This window comes from Elaeis guineensis, chromosome 8, assembly GCF_000442705.2.
Source record: "Elaeis guineensis isolate ETL-2024a chromosome 8, EG11, whole genome shotgun sequence".
NCBI classification, from domain to species: domain Eukaryota; kingdom Viridiplantae; phylum Streptophyta; class Magnoliopsida; order Arecales; family Arecaceae; genus Elaeis; species Elaeis guineensis.
Window position 1 is genome coordinate 138,832,268 of NC_026000.2, and position 25,654 is coordinate 138,857,921.

At 47.1% G+C, this 25,654-nt stretch overlaps 1 protein-coding gene and 2 pseudogenes across 1 annotated transcript in view; 2 read left to right on the forward strand and 1 right to left on the reverse strand.

Moving 5' to 3' along the window:
* The first annotated feature begins 4,809 nt into the window (after positions 1-4,809).
* Positions 4,810-6,485, forward strand: LOC105049475 (uncharacterized acetyltransferase At3g50280-like; annotated as a pseudogene).
* Positions 6,486-7,499: 1,014 nt separating this feature from the next.
* On the forward strand, positions 7,500-10,612 carry LOC140851250 (uncharacterized; annotated as a pseudogene).
* A 12,741-nt stretch (positions 10,613-23,353) lies between these two features.
* LOC140851251 (histone-lysine N-methyltransferase CLF-like) overlaps positions 23,354-25,654 on the reverse strand; it is an 11,122-nt gene continuing 8,821 nt past the window's right edge. The window contains exons 3-5 of the mRNA XM_073242814.1: positions 24,052-24,099; positions 23,858-23,986; positions 23,354-23,781 (exon numbers count right to left, since the gene is read on the reverse strand). Of these exons, the coding sequence (XP_073098915.1) occupies positions 23,512-23,781; positions 23,858-23,986; positions 24,052-24,099 (447 nt within the window). The 3' untranslated portion in view covers positions 23,354-23,511. The remainder of the gene's footprint in view (positions 23,782-23,857; positions 23,987-24,051; positions 24,100-25,654) is intronic.

The window sequence follows — 25,654 nt, forward strand, 5'->3', positions numbered from 1 at the left end:
GTTGGAAAGAGTAGAATATCGAAGTGGTGGTGGACTGGCATTCTCAATAGGCACAGAGAATCTTGATAAAGTCCTTGATATAGAACCTTCAAGAGTATTATCAATAGGGGGCATGGTTGGTATTTTCATTGTTGAACATGAAGAAGCATCTTCAGCACCTATTATGTTAGTAGTCTCTAATGGCACACTAAATGAGAAATCAGTAAGAATGAGATACACTAATTAACTAGACTCTTGGGTTATAGAGGATAAATAATAATAAAAATTTTTCAAGAAGACAACATTACGAGAGATACATATATGTTTAATTTATGAAGCATAATAAAGATAGCCTTTTTGTTTTTCACTGTATCCAAGAAATACACACTTTGCGATCTTAGAAGATAATTTATTTCATTCATGGAGAGGTAGTAAAACAAAGCAAGTATATCCAAAAGCACGAAGGTGAGAATAATCTGGTGGTTTATTATAAAGATAATACCATGGTGATTTATTGTTAAGAATCGGTATAGGTTATCGATTAATAGATATACTGCTGTATGAATAGCCTCTATCCAAAATTTTGAAGGAAGATTTGACTCAATTAATAGGGTTTGAGCACTTTTATCAATATAACGATTTTTTTTTCTACCATCCATTTTGCTCAGGAGTTCTAGGACAAGATTATTGTGGTAAAAAAAAATATTAAAAAATAAAATAAACTTTGAAAAGCAAAACTCTCTACCTGGATCTGAACGAAATATTTTTATTATTTTTTTAAATTATATTTCAATCATAGTGATAAATATTTTGACTATATTTGTGAGTTCAGATTTAGCACGTAAGAAATAAATCCAAGTAAATCATGTATACTGATCAATGAACAAAATAGAAATCTATAACTTAGTTGAGAAAGAATTGGAGATGGACCCCATAAATCACTATGAATCAAATCAAATGGTTTATCAACTTTGGTATTACTAGAAGAAAAAGGTAATTTGGAAGCTTTTTCGGGAGCACTACTTTCATACTTATGACCAAGAAATATAGATTTGACATTCAATTTTGTCTGAAAGAAGATTAGACTTAAACATATGCTCTGGTCTAATAGCATGAGGGTGTCCAAGATGATGGTGCCAAAGATCCCAAGTTTTATTTGCAAAAAAGAGATATGGAGAGACTGAAAGATATAACAATAAAGAAGGTTGTGCTTCTATGTTGAGTTGGAACAAACGTCTTTTTTTATGCCCCTATCCTCTCATTTTCCTTATTTGAAGGTCCTGTATATCACAACCATTAAGAGAAAACTTTATTAAATAATTTTGATCAAACAATTGTCCAACAAAAACTAGGTTTGCGACTAATTTTGGAATATAAAAGGTATTAGAAAGAAACAAGATTTTCTTGGATCTATCTATTAAGCAAATAGTTCCAACACCTTTGATGGATAATTTTTTTCTACTAGTAGTAATGACAAAGTGGCCAAGGAATATGGTTTAAGTTTAAAGAAAACATATTTTTGTCTGGATATATGATTGAAAGCATCAGAATCAAGAAATCAAGGAGATGATTTGATTCCTTTACCTGATAAATCAATAGTAGAGAAAGCAGAAGAGATAGCACCTGGTAGAGTAGACTGTAATGTAGTTTGTATTATCTGTTGAATTATCTCTTAAGTGAGATTATTATTAGGTGTGTTAAAATTTTTTTGATCTCTATTATATGTAAAGTGAACTGCTTATTTTGTTTATTCTTCTATAGAAGACGATATTCTAAGATTATGTGTCTGTTTTCTTATAGCAATTACACATATTTTTTTTCTTACAATGAGATTGCATATGCCCAAACTCATGATAATATCTACACTAAATGTTGCTACGGTCTCTATTTTTCTATTTTGGTTAGATCCTGTCACGAGAAGCAAAAAAGGCAGTATCCATAGAATTATTTTTAGCATTTAATATAACTTGTATATTCAGTTGAGTTTTTTTTGAATGAGCTCAGCAAGCACTGAATCAAAGTCTGGATACCTCGATTTATGATATTGGCTCTTACATTCTCAAATTCTAGCCTGAGTTTCATAAGAAATTATGTCACCCTACTATAATCTCTTTCTTTAGTTCCTCATAGGTTGAACTTGTGCTAAGACTAGCAAATATCATATTTTGTTCAGTCTATAATTTTATGAGTTCAGCATAAAAGCTTTGAATATCCCTATCCTCTTGGTTGATTCTTGCAATATTAAATTCTACATCAAATTGCCTCGCTCAATTGGTTTAGGAATAAACTTTCTTGAGATATTGCCACATCTCATTAGCTATTTTAAATGGTCTCAAGTTTTAATCTATCAACGTTTCATGGCTATCAAGCTTGATATGGAACGAGCTTATAATCGGGGCACTGGGACTTTCTCCTTCAAGCTCTGGAGAGCTTTAGATTTCATAGTTGCTAGATCAACTGGATCAGAGGGTGCGTGCTTGCCTCCTCCTTCGCTATCCTCATTAATGGCACTCCAATAGATTTCTTCCACTCAGTGATCGATCTTTATTAAGGTTGCCCTCTTTCACCCTATCTGTTCATTATTTATATTGATACACTTTTTAGGACCTTGCGAGCGGTATCCTTGGGCGAGCCTTAGAGCCCTATATGCTAGCCCCAGGAGCACAGCCAATCTTGCATTTGCTCTTTGTAAGTGATTGCCTCCTGTTAGGCTAGGCTACTATTCGGAATGTGGTAGTTTTTAGGAGGATCTTAGAGGGTTACTATGTGGCATTGGGTCAAAAGATGAATCTCCTCAAGTCCGCAGTCTACTTTAGCTTGAAGACTAGGGCTCAACATAGGCAAGTGATCTGGAAGCTTCTGGGTATCTCTAAGTAGACTGGGGCCCTTCACTACCTCGAGGTGCCCATTACTGGGTGGAGACTTCAGATAACTGACTACAGAGAGATGGAGGCCTCAATCAGGACCAACTCAAAGGCTGATAGTCCATAGCACCCTCGATGATGGCTAGAGTCATCTTGGTAAGATCAGTTCTCAATGCTATCCCTATTTACATGTTATTTCATACCATCTTACCGAGATCCTCTCTCGAAACTCGAGCAACTTTTCAGAGGTTTTATGGCCGTCTCACAACAGAGGGGGAGTGTATCTTCTTGCTTGGGATATGGTCTATCAGCCAATCAGTGAAGGAGAGCTCGATATGCCAACTTTGTTGATTAGATGGGAGGCCTTGATTATCAAACATGCTGCAAGATTCATCATTCAATAGGATAGAATATGAAGCTCGATGATGTGGGCTAGATACGGATAGGTATCCTCAAAGGGAGTTGCTCACGTTGGCCGGGGAGCTCCTTCTTGTGAAAGGAGGTGTTCTCGCTTTTCGGATGTGATGGCCCAAATTAGCTCAGTTGTTGGGACAGCTGGGCGATTGATGTGATCTGATACTAGTATATGGCAATATTTCACTTTCTCGATGGCTTACATTCATCAGTTCAGAAGTGGGTGAAAGCCTTATGGTCTACGATCTGCTTCAGTCAAAGGGGAGGAGCTGGAATATGCAGCTAGCGACTCGATTCTTTGGTGGTCAATCGGTTGAGAGAATTATGGCCTAAGTGACATCCTTAGTTGAGGGTCCAGATGTTAGAGTTTGACGATTATCATGGACATTAGGGTGGTGATGAAGGACCTATATGATCTCTATAAGGGAAGTCAGTAAGATGGCTCGAGAGTGCATGAATTTGGAGGCTTAGTATTCACCTGAGGGTCTTCTTGTTCATTTGGAAGGTTGCATGGAGTCAACTTTATGTCGATCTCTATTATGGGGTCAAGGGATGGATATCCCACCCATTTGTTCGTGCTGGCTAGAGGATGACTCGATAGATCGGGTCCTATTCTGCTGTGTGCGGGCAGTCCAGATGTGGCAACTTGTCAGTTTTTTAACTTGACTACTCTCGGAGAGTGATCGACCATGTTTTCTGGAAGCCCTACAGCAAGTATTTAGGTTCAAGCTACGAGGTTAGAGGACATCAGGATAATTTATGTGGCTTATCAGATCTGGCTGGCTGAAATATTAGTCTATTAAGACTAGGTGACTATTGATAAGACTTGTACTTGAGAGGGTCTCAACCCAGGCTATCGAAATTTTGTAGTTGTCGCGTGTGGGCCGACCATGAGAAATCAGGACTCCCTCCCCCAGCTCTTGTAGCACCCCATAGGTGTTCATCATTTGGGAGCCCTCACTCCTGACCTTCCTCAAGGTTAACTTTAATGGTAGTGTGACTGGTGCATATGGTAATGCTGATTTTTTGATAGGGGCTCTAGCACCATATTTATCATGGCGGGCGGGAGTCATCTTTTTGAGACTACCATTTGTGGAGCTAAGTTACGAGCCTGGAAGGATTTTTTCAATACAAAGCTGCATCTCAAATTAATCAATTGGTAGTAGAGGGGGATTTGGCTACATTGCTCAGTTGGATTCGATGGTAAGGAGAGCACTCCAACAGTTTTCCGTGACATTCGTATTTGAAAGTGCATCATCACCGACATATTTATTGGGAGGTGAATAGCACCGCCATTTAGATGGTGAGCTACATAGCAGATTATTTTGGTGATGACACTTAGTCTAATATATTTATTTTACCAATGTTCTTCATAATTTTTTTATTATTTTTTAGATTATATTCGTACTCATATTGTATGAAGGATTCGTTTTACCAAAAAAATAATAATAATAATAATTAGATGGGAACGGACCCTGGCGAGATGCCAATGTCTCCGGACGTGAATTAACAAAAGAGAGAAAGAAAAAAAAAAAAAAAAAAAAAAGCGTATCCTGACATCCAGATTCCCCGTGTCGTCGAGTGAACTAAAGAAATAGAAAACACTGAGCACAGCAGGCATTGGGGAGGAGACACCCAAACGCAGACGGAGGAAGGAATGGCTGCTCCGGCGACGACGGAGGTCCGAATCCTGTCGAGACGCATGGTCCGACCATCTTCACAATGCAGCCAGAGCCGGGGGGTGATCCATCTCACCCCATGGGATCTCAAGCTGCTCTCCGTCGACTACATCCAGAAAGGCATCCTCTTCCTCGAACCACCAGCTGCTGCTGCTGCTGCTGCTGCTGCTGCTGCTTATAATGCAAAAACACTATCAGATAAGCAACGAGAAGAAGACGGCGGGAAGGACTCCTTCATCATCTCCGGCCTGCTGTCCTCCTTCGCCCGTGCACTCGACCACTTCTTCCCGCTGGCTGGCCGCCTCGTCACGGCGAAACATCATGAGGACACCAAGTCCCTCTCCATCTTCCTCGACTGCAACGATGAGGGAGCCGAGTTCATCCATGCGTTCGCCGACAACGTGACGGTGTCCGACGTCCTCACCCCGCTCTACATCCCTCCCGTCGTCCAGTCCTTCTTCCCTCTCAACGGCGTGCTCAGCTGCGACGGCCACTCCATGCCGCTCCTCGCCGTCCAAGTCACCGAACTGGCCGACGGCGGCATTTTTGTCGGCTGTTCCCTCAGCCATGCCGTCGCCGACGGCACCTCCTTCTGGCACTTCTTCAACTCCTGGTCCCACCTCGGCCGCGACCACCATCAGGTATCGATCCCCAATCCTCCCACCATCGACCGTTGGTTCCTCGATTCATGCCCTCCTTCATCCGTCTCCCCTTCGCCGACCCACAGGACTTCATCCGATGGATCCCGTACCCTCCCGTGAGAGAGTGTGCGCTCCATTTCTCGGCACGGACGATCGCGAATATCAAGTCTAGGGCCAACACGGAGATGGGCACCGACCGGATCTCCTCCCTCCAAGCCTTGCTGGGCTTTCTCTGGCGCTCCGTGACCCGTGCTCGCCGCCTCGACCCGGCACAGGAGACCACGTATTTCGTGTTGGTCGGTTGCCGGTCAAGGCTGGGCCCGTCGTCGCTCCCCGCCACCTACCTCGGCAACGCCCTTACGATCGTTCAAGCCAAGTCCACGGCAGGCGAGCTGTCGGAGCACGGCCCCGGCTGGGCGGCCTTTCTCCTGAATCGGGCCGTGGCATCATCCAGCGGGTCCATGCTAAGGGACGAGCTGGAGATGTGGACTAGGGAACCATCCTTCACCTATATGAACCAGTTCAAACCCTGCGACCTAATCACGGGGAGCTCTCCCCGGTTCAACATCTATGACAACGACTTCGGCTGGGGGGGCCGGTCGCGGTCCGGAGCGGGCCCGGGAACAAGGTGGACGGCAAGGCCACCATCTATCCGGGGCCCGATCCTGGGAGTATGGCCTTGGAGGTCTGCCTCTCACCTCAGGCACTAAGCTCCCTGATTCAGGACGAGGAGTTCATGCAAGTGGTGACCAATGATGAAGCATGATAATCTCGTTGTACATCTAATTGATGATTTTTATTGTTCTATGAATTTCGAAATGGTGCGACGGTGACAATCTTTCCATATGTGTCGAATGCCTCATCTGTGTTTCCATGATTTTCCGGTGAGAATATATATTATAGGGATTTTTGAGTGAATATCCTTCGAAATATTAGATTATACATGAATATTCTCCCAAAATTAATATTTATATGTATACCTTTTTAAAATATTTATTTTATATATTTACTTTTTTTTATTTTTTCTTTTGTATATATATCCACTCCATCTAATGCCGTTTAACGGATTTAAATTAAAATGATCAAAATATTCTTAATAGATAGATATGCAAAAAAAATATATATATTATTAAAAATATATATATAAATAATAATTTTACAAAAATATTTATATAATTTTTCATATTTAAAAGAATATATACGTATAAAAAATATGAAAACAATTTAAATATATTAATTAATATGATAGCTTTCATAATTTTATATTTATTAATTAATATCAGAGTTTTGTATAGGTTGGTTTGAAAAAATCGTAAAAGACTGGTCAAGTTCTAGCCAACAGAGAAACATTGTAAAAGAAGGAATGACCAAGAAGCAGTAGGAACGACCAGACATGAAGAAATCAACAAGATACGTATATTTGATGAAGAACCTGGTGGCATTGGCTAAAATTGACCATGAGTAAATAGTGAACTACTTTGGGTGGCAATCCCAAGTTTATTGTGAATCCAGACTAATCGCAAGATATGACTCGGCAAAATTCTGGACCATGGGTCTGCTGATAAATCAGTAGGACATTCAATATGCCAAAAAACATATACCAAAATGGATTGATAAATTGCATAACTTACCTTGCTGGCACAAGTTATGTGAGTTTACATTATTTCTTGGGTTGTAAACAAATCAACCATAAAAAACATTGGAAAGAGTATCTAGAATACATACGTCTCAACAAACTTGGCATAATATCTTAAGCTGCCAGTGAATTCCAATAATTTGTGGCAAGAGATGGTGGAATAATTTCAAGCTCGGTTCTTTTGAATGGAGCCAGATGTCTCCATGGTTGACCACCGTGGTCATGTTTTATGGTACAATTATCAGGGAAACAAACTTAAAAGAAAATTTCTTCTTTTGGTGGTAACATGATATTGATGTTGATGGGGCAAAAAGTCATTGGAGAACAAGCCATGAGTCAGCCAAATAGCACAAATAATCAGCAAGTAAAAAAGCACTTTCGTAAAGATGGAGAGCACGTTTATAAATTGGACGGTTTCAATTTACCTAAAGCCATCCAAATTTTGATAAGTTGTTGGCCGGTCAATTTATTAGGTTGCCGAGTGATAATGCCTTTTAAAACAAACTGAAGCCCATTGCATTGAGGATAAACAACCAGCAAATCTAAGATGATATGAGCAATAAATTGTGACTGAGGTGGTGGAAAAACTTGACCTGTCAACCAATTATCAGCCAAGGTGTAAGCAAAGCCAAAATGGACTGGATTTCAGTCAGACAATTGGTTCGACCAACTAAAAGCAAACCAACTAAAATTAGCCATTAAATACATCCACAATGTTAAAAATTGCGAAAACTTGTAAACAGGCCAGGCAAGATGACAAGAAACTAAGTTAAGAGTATCTGAAAATATAGATCCATATCAACATTATCTCACTAGCGACGGTTGTATCTTATTATTAGCGGTAGCGATCGCTAATATTTTTTTTAATTTTTTTTAATTAAATTAGAAAATAATTTAAAAATTATTATCAGCGACGGATATGCTGTCGCTAATTATTGTCGCTAATACTGTATTAGCAACGGTTTTGCTGCCGTCGCTAATAATGATCTTCAGCGTCTAACTTTTTTTGCTGGTTAATTGGCGACAGTCTGTCATCACTAAATAACTAACAATAGCTAAATAACTAATTTTTTGTAGTGATTGATCATTAATATTTTAAGCTTATAAAAAAAAACTAATAAAAAATATCTAATTAAGTTTAAACTTAAACATAGCTACCCACTTAAGTTTCAAATAAAAAATCCTCTTCATTTGAAATATAACTTAAAAGTAACTATCCAAATGGAGTAAAATAATCCAATTGTCCTTGTAGTTATAAAGCAACACTATACTATTATAAAGTAATACTATACTATTATAATATAATACTACTCTATAATAAAAGCAACACTACACTATTATAAAGTAATACTATACTATTATAAAGTTATACTGTACTATTATAAAGCAATACTATATTGTTGTAAAATAATACTACAATAAAAGAATACTATACTATAATAATGTAATACTACCTTATTGTAAAAAAATACTATACTAATATAATACAATAAAATAGCACTGTATTATTATAAAAAATACTACACTAATATAATATAATATTATTTTATTATAAAAAAATACTATACTAATATAATACAATAAAGCAATACTGCATTATTATGAAAGAATATCACACTAATATAATATAATACTATCTTATTGTAAAGAAATACTACACTATGATAATATAATATTACAGTATTTTAAAGATATAAGGATAATTTTAACCAAAATAGATGGTTGCTTTTAACTTGTATTTGGAATGGATATGTATTTTTATATAAAACTCATTTGAGGAGATGTTTTTAAGTTGAAAGTAAAGCTAGGATTTATCTCTAATTCTCTATAAAAAATGTATAAAAGTCTTAATCTATTTAATATCAAGTTTGCTCCAACTCAACCATTTCAAAGATGAGCCAGCACTAGTATGCTGAGCCCAAACGCAACCTTCCATGCAGTGAATCAAGTCCAAGCAATCCCACCCTTATCTCAGGTTAGCTCATTTGCAACCTTATCAAGGCATTGGTAAATCGATAATTCAGGTTAAGAAAGTATTTCCTCTTCTCTCTCTCTCTCTCTCTCTCTCTCTCTCTCTCTTTTGCTATTTGCTGTCTTGTGTTGCGTATGTTACATGAAATCATGTGGCTCATGAGTTTCCTTATTATAAAAGGTAAATTACAAAAATTCCCCAGAATTAGATCAAAATTACAGTTAAGCCCAATAGCTTGAAAAACCTACACTCCCACCGACCCCTGACATTTACTTTAATCCTACAGTGTAGTCTCGATTGTTAGGCAGCTCGTTAATCAAAAATGGGATCAAAATGTCATGTAATTAAAATTTTTGAAAATGATAGAAATACCCTTCACCAAAAGTCTACTATCTAGTGGGATAAAAATCCTTCTTTCCTTCTCCCCTCTAGTCTTCCCTACCTCCATCGTTCCCTTGCTCTGGTGCCGTTGGGCACTCCATTGTTGTCGTGCTCCAGTGGTATTGGGTGAGGAAGATGAGTGGATGCATTATTCCCAGATACCTCTACCCCCCGCACACCTGGGTCCCCACCGGCCCTAAGTCCAAGGAGCTCCTCACTTCTCTACCCTCCACCTCACCCGTCTCGTCCGTCTCATCCACGTCGAGTTCATCTGGACCGACTCCCTCTCCAAACGCCTCCGCCTCAAGCTCTATGTTCGTCGTGAGGTCCTCTATGGTGCCATCCTTGAGCAATCCCACCTCGTCGACCTCACCGTCCACCACTAACTCTGCCCCTACTGCTCCCACGCCCACCCCAACCCCGACCAGTGCCCTGCTGCCGTCAGCTCTATCAACATGTCACCCACCGCCACACCTTCTTCCTCCTCCAACAGCTCATCCTCCACCACGGCACCGTCGCCCATGCCCTCCGTATCGTCAAGAACGATCATGGCCCGACTTCTTCTTTGGCAGCCGCTCCCATGCCGCCAAGTTCGTCGATTTCATCTCCGACGTCGTCCCCGTCCGCTCTCGCTACGACAAGCAACTCGTCTCTCAGGACCTCAAGACCAATATCTACAACTACAAGCACACCTTATCCATCGAGATCTGCCCCATCTACCACGAGGATCTCATCTGTCTCCCTTCTAACATCGCCCGCAGCCTCAGTCGCCTCGTTGTTTGCACCAAGATCTCCATTTCCCTCCTTGATCCCTTCACCCTCCAATCCGCCTCTCTCGATGCCAAGCAGTACCGGCAAGCCCCCTTCAAGGCTCTGCTCTCCAGCCGCCAGCTCGTCGAGTACATCGTGCTCGACATCGGGGTGATGGAGATCACCATCATTGGTCCCTGGCTTATGCCCAAGTGGCCCGGGTGTCAGATTTTGGAAAGAATGACAACATCTTCACCGTCCAAACCCATTTCGAAAAGATGATTTTGCGAGATTAAACTCACAGAATGGGTGGATTTGTTAAGAAGAAGCTCCATTCTTCAAGAAAAAGAAGAAAATGAGCGGAGAAAGGGGGGAAGAAGATGGTAAAAAGGATTCCGGTAAATTTCATTTACTTAGTTATAGTGGAGGGTAATTTGTTATTTCATATTTTTGAAACAGTTTGATTAATAATGTTAAATTTTAGAGATGTAAATATAGATTTTGAAAAATAATTGATGTAACTGTAATAAATATAAATTTAATTAGATTTTATAATTTATCCCATTATAAAAAGGGGAAGAAGCCCCGATGCTAGGAATTTTTTAAGAAAAAAATGTTGGTAGTGCTGTCGTTTTCTTCCTCAGAGGCCCTCGGCGTGGCTAAATAATATATTCAATTTTTGAACTCTGCCTTATAAATGCCTGATTTCTCATATACTCATACACATATAAATATATATATATATACACACATACATATATGTGCGTGTCTACATTTATAGCACACCTACATATACACACACTATACATTCTTTTGAGTCAATTAATACATATGATATCACTTTATATGTATGCCTGTCTATTTATGTATATATATGATATCATTTTTCATTACGTACACCTCTTTCGAGTCAATACACTCTTTTAAAGGAAGGAAAAGGTCAATCAAACCCAAATTGGGATTATCCTCACTCAATTATATTAATTATTGCAAAAATTGATTATTGAAAAACTTTAACTTCTCATATGCATGCAATAACTAACACCAGTTCTGATTAAACTATTCTTTCTTCAGGTTAGATTCGACTTGACTATTCTTGCCAATAAATGTAGAAAAACATGGAAGGACCTAGAAAATTATAACATTGATAAATCTTACATAAACTTTCCGCTGATGAGATGGACAGTCAGGAGGTACAAAGGGTAGCAGTCTTTGATAGATGTCCCAACTGACTAGAAGTTGAATCTTACTGTCCCTATGGCTTGAGGATTAAGGGTACCAGGAATGTTATTGTTGAGGAATACCGACCGACCGATCGATCGTCGGATGCCATTACCGACTGAGGGTATGTCGGTCGGACGGATCTTTTTTATTCTCCCGACCGACTGCACCAGAGAGTCCGATGGCCGACTCTAGCAATATGCCCGACTGACCGTCGGAGGGGCCTGGATCTCCACCCGACGCCATACAGCTGGCGACCGGCCTAGGATCGGTCGACTCCTCCGATCGCCGTACAGCTGCCAGAGACTGTCAGTCCTGACAGCAACATACGGCACTGCCACCTAAGGGCATTATCCCACCTAGGGCATTGTCAACCCTAGTGATTTGACAGCCCCACGGTGATGTGACACTTTCACGGTGACTCTGACAGTCTACAGTGAGTTGACAATTCCTCAATTATCCACGCCATTAATGATGGCGCCATACCACGCTCCACTATATATATATCGGGGAAGGCAACAGTGCAAGGGGCCCTTCGAAGCAACAGGCTTGCTCCCTCTCTCTCTCTCTCTTTCGATTGAGCTCTCTGTCTTCATTTCACTGTTGCCCAGTCACCTCTCTAACTTGACCGTCGGAGGGTCCCCGCCGGAGCCGCCTCCGATCAGTGTGGACTTCCTTTTTTGCAGGCGCTCGTTTCCGGCGACCAGGCGATGAGGGGATTGGCCGCAACAGATTGGCGCGCCAGGTGGGGGGCAGGCATTCTCAAGCAGTAGATACTAATGACAAAGACAAGAGCCCAACGATCGAGAGTCACAGGGTCGGCGAGGCGCTCTTCCCGCCGGGAAGAGGCCTCTCTGCCACTCTCCACGGCGGAACCCAGCTCTCCGCACCCCGCGATGACCACGGAGGCGCAGATCGCAGCAATCGTACGGCAGATGACCGTGCTGACGGATGCGGTCAAGAGCCTCCAGCAACAACCGGCGGCACGTCCGATGCCCTCCAGGAGCAGCCGCCGACGCCCGCGTCGATCTCTGTCATCTCCGCACGAGCGCCTGCCACAGCGCTCTCATGGAGAGGAGGAGGGGCGGCCACGGCGCGATGCCCGTCAATCCCAGCAGCTCTCTCCCTCCCTGCTGGAACGGGCGAGGAAGGAGAAGCGACCGCGAACGCCCTCCGCCTCCCTCTCAGAATCTTCCAGAGACTCCACTCCTGGGGTCTCCCAGCACCGACGGACGGACGACTACGAACGCAGGTTCGAGGAAATCGATCGTCGGCTTGCACGGTTGTAGGTGGACGGGCAGAAGTCTTCGAACGACGTCGACTTCCAGACTGCCCAACCTCTTTCCTGACTCATCCTCGACGAACCGATCCCCAGTCGGTTCAAGATGCCACTCGTGGAGCCATACGACGGCTCCACCGACCCAATCGACCACCTGGAGAGCTATAAAGCTCTCATGACGATTCAGGGGGCAACCGACGCTCTCTTTTGCATCGGCTTCCCCGCCACACTCCGCAAAGCTGCCAGGGCTTGGTACTCCGATCTTCGATCAGGAAGTATCCACTCCTTCGGACAGCTCGAGCACTCCTTCGTGGCTCACTTCAGCACCAGCCGAAAGCCGCCGCGAACGTCGGACAGTCTTTCTCCCTCAAACAGAGAGAAAATGAGACGCTCCGACACTTCGTGGCGCGATTCAATACGGCCACGCTTGAGGTCCGGGACCTCAACGAAGACATGGCTATCTCAGCCATGAAACGGGGGCTGAGGGCGTCTCGATTCACCTACTCCCTGGACAAGACCCTCCCCCGTACATATGCCGAATTGCTGGAGCGCGCATACAAGTATATGCGCACAGACGAAGGAGCCTCCGACCGGCGCTCAACCGAGCTCAAGGGTCCGAAGGAAAAATGAAGGAAGGGTCGGGTCCCCGCCGAACCTAGCAGGCCCCCGACTGATGGTCGGGTCTCGCCCCTACGACGAAACCAAAAGTCGCCCCGACGACGGACTCCAAGGCCGACGCGCCCCAAGTATAACTCTTACACCCCTCTCTCCGCTCCCCGTGCGCAGATTTTGATGGAGATCGAGGGGGAAGAATACCTGCGACGGCCTCCGCCTCTGAAGGCAAAAGGCCTCGACCGACGGAAGTACTGCCGATTCCACCGGGGCCACGGCCACAATACCGAGCAATGCATCAGCTTAAGGATGAGATCGAAGCTCTCATCCGCCGAGGGTATCTCGGTAAATTTGAAGGAACCCGCCGACTCGACCTGTGGCCGACCGACGACCACAGCCGACTGAGGACGCGACCACCAATCAACCGACGGCCGGAGTCATCAATATGATTTCCAAACGACTTGACCCGGGGACGTCTGCTGAAGGAGAGCCCATGAAGAAGCCGCGCCCGAACGACGTGATTACTTTTACAGAAGAGGACGTTCGGGGCATCCAAACTCCCCACGACGACGCTGTTGTTGTTTCGGCAACAATAGCAAACTATGATGTAAAAAGAATTTTTGTAGATAATGAAAGTTCGACAAATATTTTATTTTACTCGACCTTCTCCCAGATGCGACTGTCTACCGACCGACTCAAGAGGGTCTCTACGCCCTTGATAGGCTTTGCCAGGGACGCCGTCTCAACGGAAGGTGAAGTTACCCTGCCCGTGACGGCCGGCACCAAACCACGATAAAGCACGGTTCATTTGACTTTTGCGATCGTCCAAGTGCCTTCGGCCTACAACGCCATACTTGGAAGACCCGGACTTAACGCCCTCAAGGCGATCGTCTCGACGTACCATCTCCTAGTTCGATTTCCGACAAGGAACGGAGTCGGGAGATGCGCGGAGACCAACAGCTCGCTCGCCGATGCTTCCAGATCTCCGCTCAGAATGACGAGTTGAGGGGCTCCCTGACGATCGACAAACTAGACCAACGGGAGGAGGAAGAACGGGGCTCGCCGGCTGAACAACTCGTGTCAATCCCGATTGCGGAAGACCCCGATCGAAAGGTATGAGTCGGGTCTCAACTACCCGACCCAAAACGACGACGGTTGACGGAGCTGCTAACGGCCAACGCCGACATATTTGCTTGGTCGGCAGCAGATATGTCGGGCATCCCCCCAGAGATAATAACCCATCGACTCAACATCGACCCGACGATGAGACCGGTGAGGCAGAAGAAAAGGTCCTTTGCTCCCGAAAGACAGAGGGCCATCGACGAAGAAGTGGACAAGCTGCTCGAGGCGGACTTCATCAGAGAAGCCACGTATCCCGATTGGCTCGTCAATGTTGTCATGGTCAAGAAAGCCAACGGGAAGTGGAGGATTTGCATCGATTATACCGACCTGAATCGGGCCTGTCCAAAAGATAGCTTTCCACTTTCAAAGATCGACCAGCTGGTGGATGCGACGTCCGGATTTCGACTACTCAGCTTCATGGACGCCTTTGCCGGGTACAACCAGATCCGGATGGCACTCGAAGACGAGGAGCACACTGCCTTCGTGACCCCCAAGGACCTCTACTGTTATCGAGTGATGCCCTTCGGGCTGAAGAACGTCGGCGCCACCTACCAACGACTTGTCAATAAGGTCTTTAAAGATCAGATCGGGCGCAACATGGAGGTATACGTGGACGACATGCTGGTGAAAAGTGTGCAGATTTCGGATCACGTTCAGGATCTCGAAGAGACCTTCCGCACTCTACGACAACATCGAATGAAGCTGAACCCGACTAAGTGCGCTTTTGGGGTGACCTCGGGGAAGTTTCTCGGATTCCTCATTTCTCAGAGAGGGATCGAGGCCAACCCTGAGAAAATAAAGGCGATCATCGACATGCGTCATCCGAACACCAAGAAGGAGGTCCAGCAGCTGAACGAAAAAATCATCGCTCTCAGCCGGTTCATTTCTCGATCAGCTGAAAGGTGCCTCCCATTTTTCAAAACTTTACGGCAGGCGAAGGGTTTTTCTTGGTCGGATGAGTGCCAACGGGCCTTCGAAGATCTGAAGAAGTACTTGGCTTCCCCGCTGCTGCTCGTGAAGCCGCAGGTCGGGGAGACCTTGTATCTCTATTTGGCCACCTCCTCTGAGGTGGTCAGTTCGGTGCTCGTCCGAGAAAACGAGAGCCGAATCCATCAGCCTATCTACTATACCAGCAAAGTACTCTGCGGCGCTGAGGCTCGATATTCGAAGACGGAAAAGATGATTTTCGCCTTGACCGTCTCCGCACAACGACTCCGTCCATACTTCCAGGCTCATGCCATAGTGGTTCTCACCAACCAGCCCCTGAGGGCGATATTGCGCCGACCGGACACATCGGGATGACTGGCGAAGTGGGCAATGAAGCTCAGCGAGTTCGACATACAATACCGACCGCGGCCTGCCTTAAAGGCTCAGGTCCTGGCCGACTTCATCGCCGAGTGCCCGACCACCGACCAAGGGTCGGAAGCTGCGGACCCGGGATGAGATGCGATCTCCGAGCCAGACCCGGTCTCCACCTGGGTACTGCACATCGACGGAGCTTCAAACTCTCAAGGGAGCGGGGCTGGGTTCCTGCTCACCAACTCGGATGGGGTAGTCACCGAGTACGCCCTCCGATTCGACTTCAAAGCCTCCAATAACCAAGCCGAGTACGAAGCGCTCCTCGCCGGCTTGAGGATGGCGAGGGAGCTGAGCGTCGACAGCCTCTGGGCATTCTCCGATTCTCAGCTGATCGTGGGGCAGGTCAAAGGTGAATTCGAGGCGCGAGATCCGACCATGGCCAAATACTTCAGAAAGTGAAGGACCTCGTAGCGCGCCTCAGGTATTTTGAAATTTCCCACATCCCTAAGTCGGAGAACGCCCGGGCCGACGCACTCTCCAGACTGGCGACTTCGGCTTTCGACTCTTTGGGCCGAACGTTCGTGGAGAACCTCGAGCAGCCGAGTATCGACCGGGTCGAAGAAGTACTACAGCTAGCAGCTGAACCAAGCTGGATGGATCCGATTGTTCGGTTCCTGACTGACGGGATCGGTCCTGAAGACCCCGCGGAGGCCAGATGGCTCCGATGGTCGACCTCCCAATATGTGATCATGGATGGCCGACTCTACAAAAGGTCGCTCTTCCTTCCCTTGCTTAGGTGCTTGGGACCGACCAACGCGGACTATGCTCTCCGAGAAGTGCACGAAGGGATCTACGGGAATCACTTGGGGGGCAAGTCTCTAGCCTACAAAGTCCTGCGACAGGGTTACTACTGGCCCACCATGAGGAAGGACGCGGCTGAGTTGGTCCAGAGGTGCGAATCTTGCCAGAAGTACGCTAACGTGCAGCACCGACCGGCCAGCCAAATTGCTTCTATCATCGCTCCATGGCCCTTCGCTCAGTGGGGGGTCGACATTCTCGGTCCTTTCCCTCCAGCATCGGGTCAAAGAAAGTTCATAGTTGTCGCCATCGACTACTTCACCAAGTGGGTGGAGGCCGAGCCCCTGACGCAGATTACCGAGCGAAAGATGGAGGACTTCGTCCAAAAATCCATCATCTTCAAGTTCGAATTGCCGCATACCATTATCACCGACAATGGACGGCAATTCGACAACCAAGATTTCAGAGATTTCTGCATAAGGTTTCACATCACGCACTGACTGACTTCGGTCGGGCACCCACAGTCCAACGGTGAAGTCGAGGTGACCAACCGGACCATACTACACGGGCTCAAAACCCGACTAAACGAAGCCAAAGGCCTCTGGGTCGACGAGCTGGGCTCCGTTCTGTGGGCTTACCGAACGACCCCCCGCGTTCCGATCGGGGAGTCGCCTTTCGATTTGGCCTATGGGACGGAGGCGATGATCCTACTCGAGATTGGACTGTCATCTACCAGGGTCGAGCGGTATCGAGAGCCGGACAACTCTGATTGTCGGAGGGCCGACCTAGACCTCCTCCCCGAATTGCGAAATGAGGCCCAACTTCGCATGGCTTCATACCGACAGAAGGTAGCCCGATATTACAACGCCAAAGTCAGACCAAAGCTTTTCAGACCTGGTGATTTAGTCCTGAGAAAGGCAGAGGTCTCGAAGCCCCTGGACCAAGGGAAGCTGGCTCCGAACTGGGAAGGGCCCTACACGGTAGCAGACACCTATGGTCTGAGGGCCTACCGACTGGAGACCCTGGAAGGAAAACCTATTCCCCGGACATGGAACGCCGATAACCTGAAGTTGTATCACCAATGAACTTTGTACTTGTTCATTCGGAATACAAATCCTGTTTGAAATTTTGGAGTTTTAACTCTTCGACTGACGATCGGTGCTCACCGGAAAGGTCGGGTCCCGACGTCCCGACTCGGACTTGGTATCCGCATGGAACCAACGGTCCGACCGCCGACGACGTATCGGGCGCTCGCAAGGGCCATCCACGTCGACGGGAGTTGACACTCCTTCTACGGTCGGACTCTCGGCCAGACAATCGGCTAACCTACCGACTGAGCCCCGACCAAAGAAAGGCGGAATGCCTACGCGACCGCCCTCGCGACTTACCGACCGAGCTACGTCGGTCGAAAGATATTCGGCTTACCACCGTCTATCGCACGATGCGCCTCAGTCACATTCATGACTCACCGATCGAGCTACGGCTGGTCGGAAGATATTCGGCTTACCACCGTATATCATGAGGTGCAGTATAGATACCCGACACAAGGGTATCGGGATCCGACTTATCGGCGTTCCCCCGGCTAAATGCGTCGGACGACATTCGACTGAACGCGTCGGAAGAGACCTAACTATCGAACCTTTATCCGGCGGTCGGTCGACATCCGACTCAACGAACGCGCCCGACACGCGGCCATGGGAAGGACGCCCGACTTACGACCTCGACCATTGAAGACCGAGCTAAAGTCAGGACATGTCCTACCTTCGTGACGGCACGAGTTGCCGAACGACCTAACCGACCTATATGGGTTGGCGACTTACGTGTTCGGATGCATTCTACAAAAGGAAAAAGGTTTAAGTCTATAATTGTGACTTCATTAAAGATCAAAAGAAGCTTACAAAGTCGGGCCGAAGCCCGGTTACAAGTGTTCTAAGAAGAAGAAATAAAAGGATAAAAGATGACGGGGCCACGGTCATCCTTCCGAGTCAATCTCCTCGACCGACGGAAGCTCGGGGATGACCGGCGTGTCCACCGCGATCGGCGCTGGGTCGACGGCCGAAGCGGGATCGTCGGTCGGCGAGGGACTGGCAGTCAGCGCCGGGTCACGAGTTGCAACCGTCTCTCCTTCGGCAACTTGTTCCTGGACGGCCTCTCCCACCACGGCGATGCCTCCCGACGACGGGTCGGCCATCTCTTCCGTGGCTTGGTCCTCGGCTCCCAGCGGGACGATACTGCTGAGGTCCAGCTCCGGGTACAGGGCTTGGATCGCATCCCGACCATCCTCGTACCCCATCCGGTACGACGCGAAGCCGGACTCCAATAGCTCTTCCCGGTACTGGTCGGTGGCGCGGAAGTCGTCCACCGCCCGACTCGCCGACTCCTTCGCCGACCTTGCTTCCGCTTTCGCCTGATCGAGAGAGTCCTTCGCCGACTCCGCCTCTGCCTTAGCTATGTCGGCGTCGGCCTGGGCGATCGACAGATCCTCAGCCTTGGCGAGTTTCTCCAGGCTGACCCGGAGCTGCTCACGCTCGCCCTCGAGTTCGGCGGCGACGCCGTCACGCTCGCACCGCAGACGGTGCACGGTCCGACCCTTGCGTTTGGCTTCTTTCCGGGCCGACTTGAGCTCGGACCCGAGACGAGAGACCTCGTCCACCAACTTCGCCTCCCGGTCGGTCGACTGCTTCAGGTGGTCGACCAGCATTGCCCGGTCGGCTTCGGCCGCCGCCGCCCTGTCCTTCCAAGCCGCTCGGATATTTTCGAACCTCCGGTACCCGGCTTCGAGTTCGGACATAGTGTAGATCAGCTGCCGGCGTGAGCGTTACATCAGAAAAATAAAATCACGAAGACGCTAAAGAAAAGAAAGGTGGAGTAGAACTTACCCCGACCATGGTCGGGTAAAACGAAGACAGCATCTCGGTCACTTGCCGAGACCTCAGCACCTCCACGTCAGCTGGGAGGAGGATCCCCTGGCACAGCCTCCTGGCCAGGTTGTGGTCGGCCAGCGCCGACGCTCCTTCGGGGAACTGGGCGCTGGGCGGCACTGTGCGGCTCCCCGACCTTGTGTCATCCGCGGGGTCCATCGGGGCTTTCCCCCGATCGCCTACCCCAACCAGCGGATCCGGTAGGGAGGGGATGCTCGAGTTTGACGCGGCACCCCCCGTTGCAGCTGCAGATGCCGCCGGATGGTGTTCGGGTTCCCGAACGTCATCCGACGCCACACCTGCCGGCGAAGCCGCCGATGTCCCTTCAGCCGCTTTCTCCGCCGGCCTCTCCTCCAGTTGCACCGTCGGAGCCGCGAGTGCTATCACCGACTCCAACTGGTCGGTCGCCGACGCCTCGACGGTCGCGTCGCTGTGGAGGGTTTCTTCGGCGGACGCGAAGGTCCGACCCCCGATGCCGGCCTCTTCCTCGCCGCGAACTGTCGGATTTCGACGTCGGTCGGCCTCATCCTCGGAGGTGTCCCTGCAATACCGACAGAAATATTAATATAAGAACCAGAACGAAGGCCGAATGAAAAGACAACCGATGGATCGGGCGATACCTAGACGGGGGACCAAGCTCAGGCCAGCGTCATAGAGAGCTTGTTCGGTAACAAGCTCCCTCTGCTTCGGGACCGACATGTCCTTGAGTCGGTGGAAGTCCTCCCGATCGTCCGCCTCCACCCGGCTGTTCTCGTTTGCCTCGGTTCGGGGCACGCCCCAGTGAGAAGGGAAGCCCCAGGGAGAAGAAGATGAAACAAAGAAAAACTGGTTCTTCCACCCGTGGATGGACGATGGAAGACCAGTGATGAAGGAAAGACCCTTCCGGGGGTTGAAGAGCCACCACCCTCGGGCCTTAGGGTGGGGTCGGAGGACAAAAAATGCCCGGAAGAGAGAAATACGAGGGTTGGTCGGCAGAAGCTGACACAACAAGGCGAAGCTGATTATTAGTCGGACAGAGTTCGACGCCAGTTGCGCCGGACAAAGTCCGTAATAATCCAGCAGATTCCGGACGAACTCCGGAATCGAAAGTCGAAGACCCGCGCGAAGATCTTCGACGTACAGCGCCACCTGATCCGGCGGAGGGTTGTTAACCCGACCGCCGACCCCTGGGGCGGAAAGTTGGAACTGCTCCGGGATACGATACTGATCCCGAAGCCGATCAACGTTCGGCCCCGAAAGCGAGGAAACCTCAACTTCCGGAGTCGACCGAGGGTCATCGGTCGGATTTCCCGACCGAGCCCCCTGAGATGAGCTTCCGACTATCGCACCAGAACCAAGAGAAAGGCGAGGCCGAAGAAGAAGAAGAAGAAAGAATAGAAGATCTAGAGGGAAACTACGGCGGAAGGCAAGGATCACGAACCCCAGGTGGACCCTCGCGAGAGCGGAAGGGAAGGCAACTGCCGGCGACAATGGAGGGAGTACTCGGGCAGAGTCTCTACAGCAAAAACGTCAAGAATGGGGCTCCAAGCGCAAGTGGTCCTATATATATAGGGCCGTTCGACGGCCGAGATGACCCCGCGTCGATCGAGATCCCCCGGATGGGCGACACGTGGCGGCATCCGGACCCTCCCTTCGGCCCGATGGATCGACGCACCCATCCCGGGATGGCCGCACCGCCTTCATTTAATGCGGAAGACGCCGGCCCAACCACCTCCGACACGTGGCGAAAGGGCCGCGGCTCCGAGTTAAATCACCCGCGGCGATTCGCGTTCCCGATGGGATGCCTGACAGTGCCCCGCGCTCCCAGACCAGTGCGGGGCGGCGGTTTGCGTTCCCCAAAAGGCGCCGGACATCCGATCGCCTGACATCAAATCGTCCGGCACTCGATCGTCTGACACCGACGTAACACCTGACGCCGATAGGATGGACGTCTGACACCGACTGGGCACCTGACGCCAGCAAATCGCTCGGCATTCATGAGATGCCTGACATCGTATCAACTCGCGGTACGGTCGGAATTTGGCATACGGTGAATCCACTCCTTTTCGCCCGGCGTTGCTGCCCAAACAGAGGCATCGGCCAGCACACCGTCCGACTCCGGAGTGGAGGGGGGCAACTGTTGGGGAATACCAATCGACCGACCGACCGACCGACCGATCGCCGGATGCCATTACCGACTGAGGGTATGTCGGTCGGGCGGACCTTTTTTACTCTCCCGACCGACTGCACCAGAGAGTCCGATGGCCGACTCTAGCAACATGCCCGACTGACCGTCGGAGGGGCCTGGATCTCCACCTGACGCCATACAGCTGGCGACCGGCCTAGGGTCGGTCGACTCCTCCGATTGCTGTACAGCTGCCAGAGACTGTCAGCCCTGACAGCAACATGCGGCACTGCCATCTAAGGGCATTATCCCACCTAGGCATTGTCAACCCTAGTGATTTGACAGCCCCATGACGATGTGACACTTTCACGGCGACTCTGATAGTCTACAGTGAGTTGACAATTCCTCAATTGTCCGCGCCATTAATGACGGCGCCATACCACGCTCCACTATATATATATCGGGGAAGGCAACAGTGCAAGGGCCCTTCGAAGCAACAGGCTTGCTCCCTCTCTCTCTCTCTCTCGATTGAGCTCTCTGTCTTCATTTCACTGTTGTCCAGTCACCTCTCTGACTTGACCGTCGGAGGGTCCCCGTCGAAGCCGCCTTCGGTCAGTGTGGAATTTCTTTTTTGCAGACGCTCGTTTTTGGCGACCAGGCGACGAGGGATTGACCGCAACAGTTATCATCGATGCAGAAAAAAAAAATAAAAGACAAAAATAAAAATAGAATCAGTCGAGTAGGTCCTCTGCACAAACTACCCTTGCTTCTAATGAAATCACCGTCAAACAGCCGACCTCATAGATTACCTAATTTCTATCGAGTATAGATTCTCTATGATGCACCGTACGATATGATGTACCGTGCAAACCATCCATCACACAATGCATGCCATGCAGCCGCATACAGCCATTCACCATACTGCAGAGAACCCGCAGGTCAATTCCATGAGTGTGAAATGGCGACGACAGAATTCATCGATTCAGGATGGTGCCGAATGATGACTCCTGTGCTCGAAGGAATTGATCTCCCAAACCACACCATTTTAAAGCTGATGTGCAGAGATACTGACTCCCGGTCAAACCAAATGGCCTCCCAGGCCCCAGCACCGAATTGTTTATTTGCAAACGAGATCCCAGAACCGTAGGTACCCTCAGTCCCTCACGACGTCCTCAGCCTGACCGTTGTTTATTTTATTATAACCTAATTTCCCCTGACCAAGTCAGATCAAATAAAATGGACTAACGAAGTAGTTTGCAATGTACAATAACATTAACACCGGTCACAATTTCCTCTTTTTATATAAATAATTGGCAGCTGTGGGCTTCGATTTTCATCACGTCACTGAAAATTAGAATGAAATCAGCATGCCCCCAGGGAGTACACGAAACCCCCAAAACCTCAGGGTTCCATCTCCCTACGTACCAAACAAAGCAGGCGGGTGGTTGTCCAGGAACCCCGCAAATAAAAAGCACATAAAGAACCACATCACGGCGTTTTAGAGAGGTATCAGCCCCATTTGAATATCCCCACAAAATTACTCAACGCTAACCACCGAGAGACAGACTGACGCAGGGACGGAAGGGGGGGGGGGGGGAGAGAGAGAGAGAGAGAGAGAGAGGAATATAATTAACGGTGCAAAGCAAACCTTTTCGATAACCAAGATGCTTAATTAATAAGTGCTAGAATCGCAGAAAAAAATAATGTGAAATCCTAAAATCAGAAGAGAATGTGATGATTTCTACCTTGATTTAATGATTTTGCTGTAAGAATGGACTTCATAAAAAAAAAAAAATGTTAGAGGTTCAAGGCAACTAAAAGAACAAACAGGCCTTCAAATTATGCAAGCTTTTTGGCTCGACCGCTAGAAGGCTGTGTTTCACCCTTCCTCGAGCCTGAGGCTTCAGGTTTACGAGCCCAAGCAGGTGCACGGTCTGGCTCGTAACGATAGTCATAAAAGAGTTCCTCTCCTGCATTTATCCGTTCTTTGGCAAATATACCTACCCTATGATCACCTGCTACCATGATGACCTTCGCATAGCAATTTGGATTAGGGGAATGGTTAGCAAACTTCAACTTATCTCCCTTCCGATACGCATCAAGAACAAACTGCAAGGATGTGGGTGACCAAATTATGATATGTAGATTCATACTAAAAACACCCGTTTGCAATTAAGTTACATGCCTGATCATTGAGGTTGAAAAGAAATGATGAATTTTCACGGTCATAAATCTTTCCTCGCTTATCTGCTTCTCGATGAGAGATCAGTTCTCCAGTATATTCCCCGAGGTATTCATGTTTACCAACACCATTCTGAACAACAACATAGACGATTTGGTAAAATGGGCAAAAGGGAAAAGCACAAGCAGCAAATTTACCTTAAGGAAAGCTCCCCAGCCAGAAACATCAGATCTTCCAAGTAAGACCTGCAAGCATTTTAGATAAATAAACCCTTCAGCTCCATAACTTGAATTGTCACAGTGGAAACAATAAAATTAATTCATAAAATACTAAAAGCTTTTTTCATAGTGGAATGCCAAATCGAATAGATGATCAATGGCTTAGATATTATAATATACAATAAAATTTAGCATAAGAATGAAAAAATAAAAAATTAAATATTCATATTTATATCCCAAACAATGGCAGTATCAAAGAGAAAGGTGAAACAACATTGCCTGATTAAGTTTCAATTCCATCCAATTAGAAATATGGTGCAGCCACTCCCTATGCTCTATAACTCCAACCTATCCAACACCTTGCTGGCACAAGGAAATTTCACATAACTTCAGGAAGAATTGATATTAGAAATGTGTGCAATACTATAAAAGCGCACTCTTGTCTTATGCTCCAGAGATGAACCCTATTCTATCATAGAAAAAATGGTTGTTATTGTTGTTGTTGCAACTGTTATTTCCTTTTTCTCTTCCCCTTTCCCCTTTTAGAAACCATGCCTACATAATCACATTCCAATCAAAAATAACATCATTGAATCAGAAAAAATTATCTCTGCTACGCCCATTGGAAAAATGTATGGTAACCCAGGAATCTGAGGCACTCTTTGGAGAGCCAATCAGCTTATATTCATAAGAGTCAAGCACATCAGATCAGGCCTGCGGCATTTTTGAACAAGTCCCTCAAAATCTGGCATGCATCAGGGGGATCTTGTAGTCTTTTGATTCATGAGATCAGTAGATCACTACTTAGGAACCTCCCTCCATCCAAAGATTGTGACAACATTACTCAATATGTGTCTCAGATAGAGGTTTTCTTTATATGTATGGAGAACATAATACTGGACCACATGGAGAAGCCTCCAAAGGTTCTTGATTGAAGCAGGATAGACTATTGAAAGCATTCAGCCAGATTTTAGAAAAGAAACCCTCTGCTCTCATGAACAATCTTCTCTATTTATATCCAATTCATCACGTAATAATAAGCAAAAGACACTTGTTTTTCTTTAAGGCTACTTTATATGACCAAAACTAAAGCAATCTGCAGGATAAATGCTCCCAACATCAACATACATGGTAGGAGTCATTAGCACCATCTGAAAACTTTCTGTCTGGATGACCATGATAATCCAATATCTATGATAGTCCAAGGAATCGTTACCTTTCAACCCGACGCTCAGTGATGGTAACAGTGCCTATATGAGTTGCCTTTAACACAATCCATGGTAGCTATCACCAAAAGAATATAGAGGATCAATACTATCAACATCAACATTCATGATAGTTGATCATAAAGACTAAGGTTTTAAATCCCATGGAGCTGGTTCATTTTAGTTTTTCCCATGGAATAGGCCATGCTAGCATCCTGCCCATCCTGACACTTACAATAGGATACGTTCTAGGATGCGCACATCGAGATCCTGGGATAACAGCCGGAGGGTCCCATTGTGACATGTGGGATGGTACCCCATCCTATTGTTTTGTGGGGTATCCCACCAGAATTTGAATCCATGATAAGGACAATCTC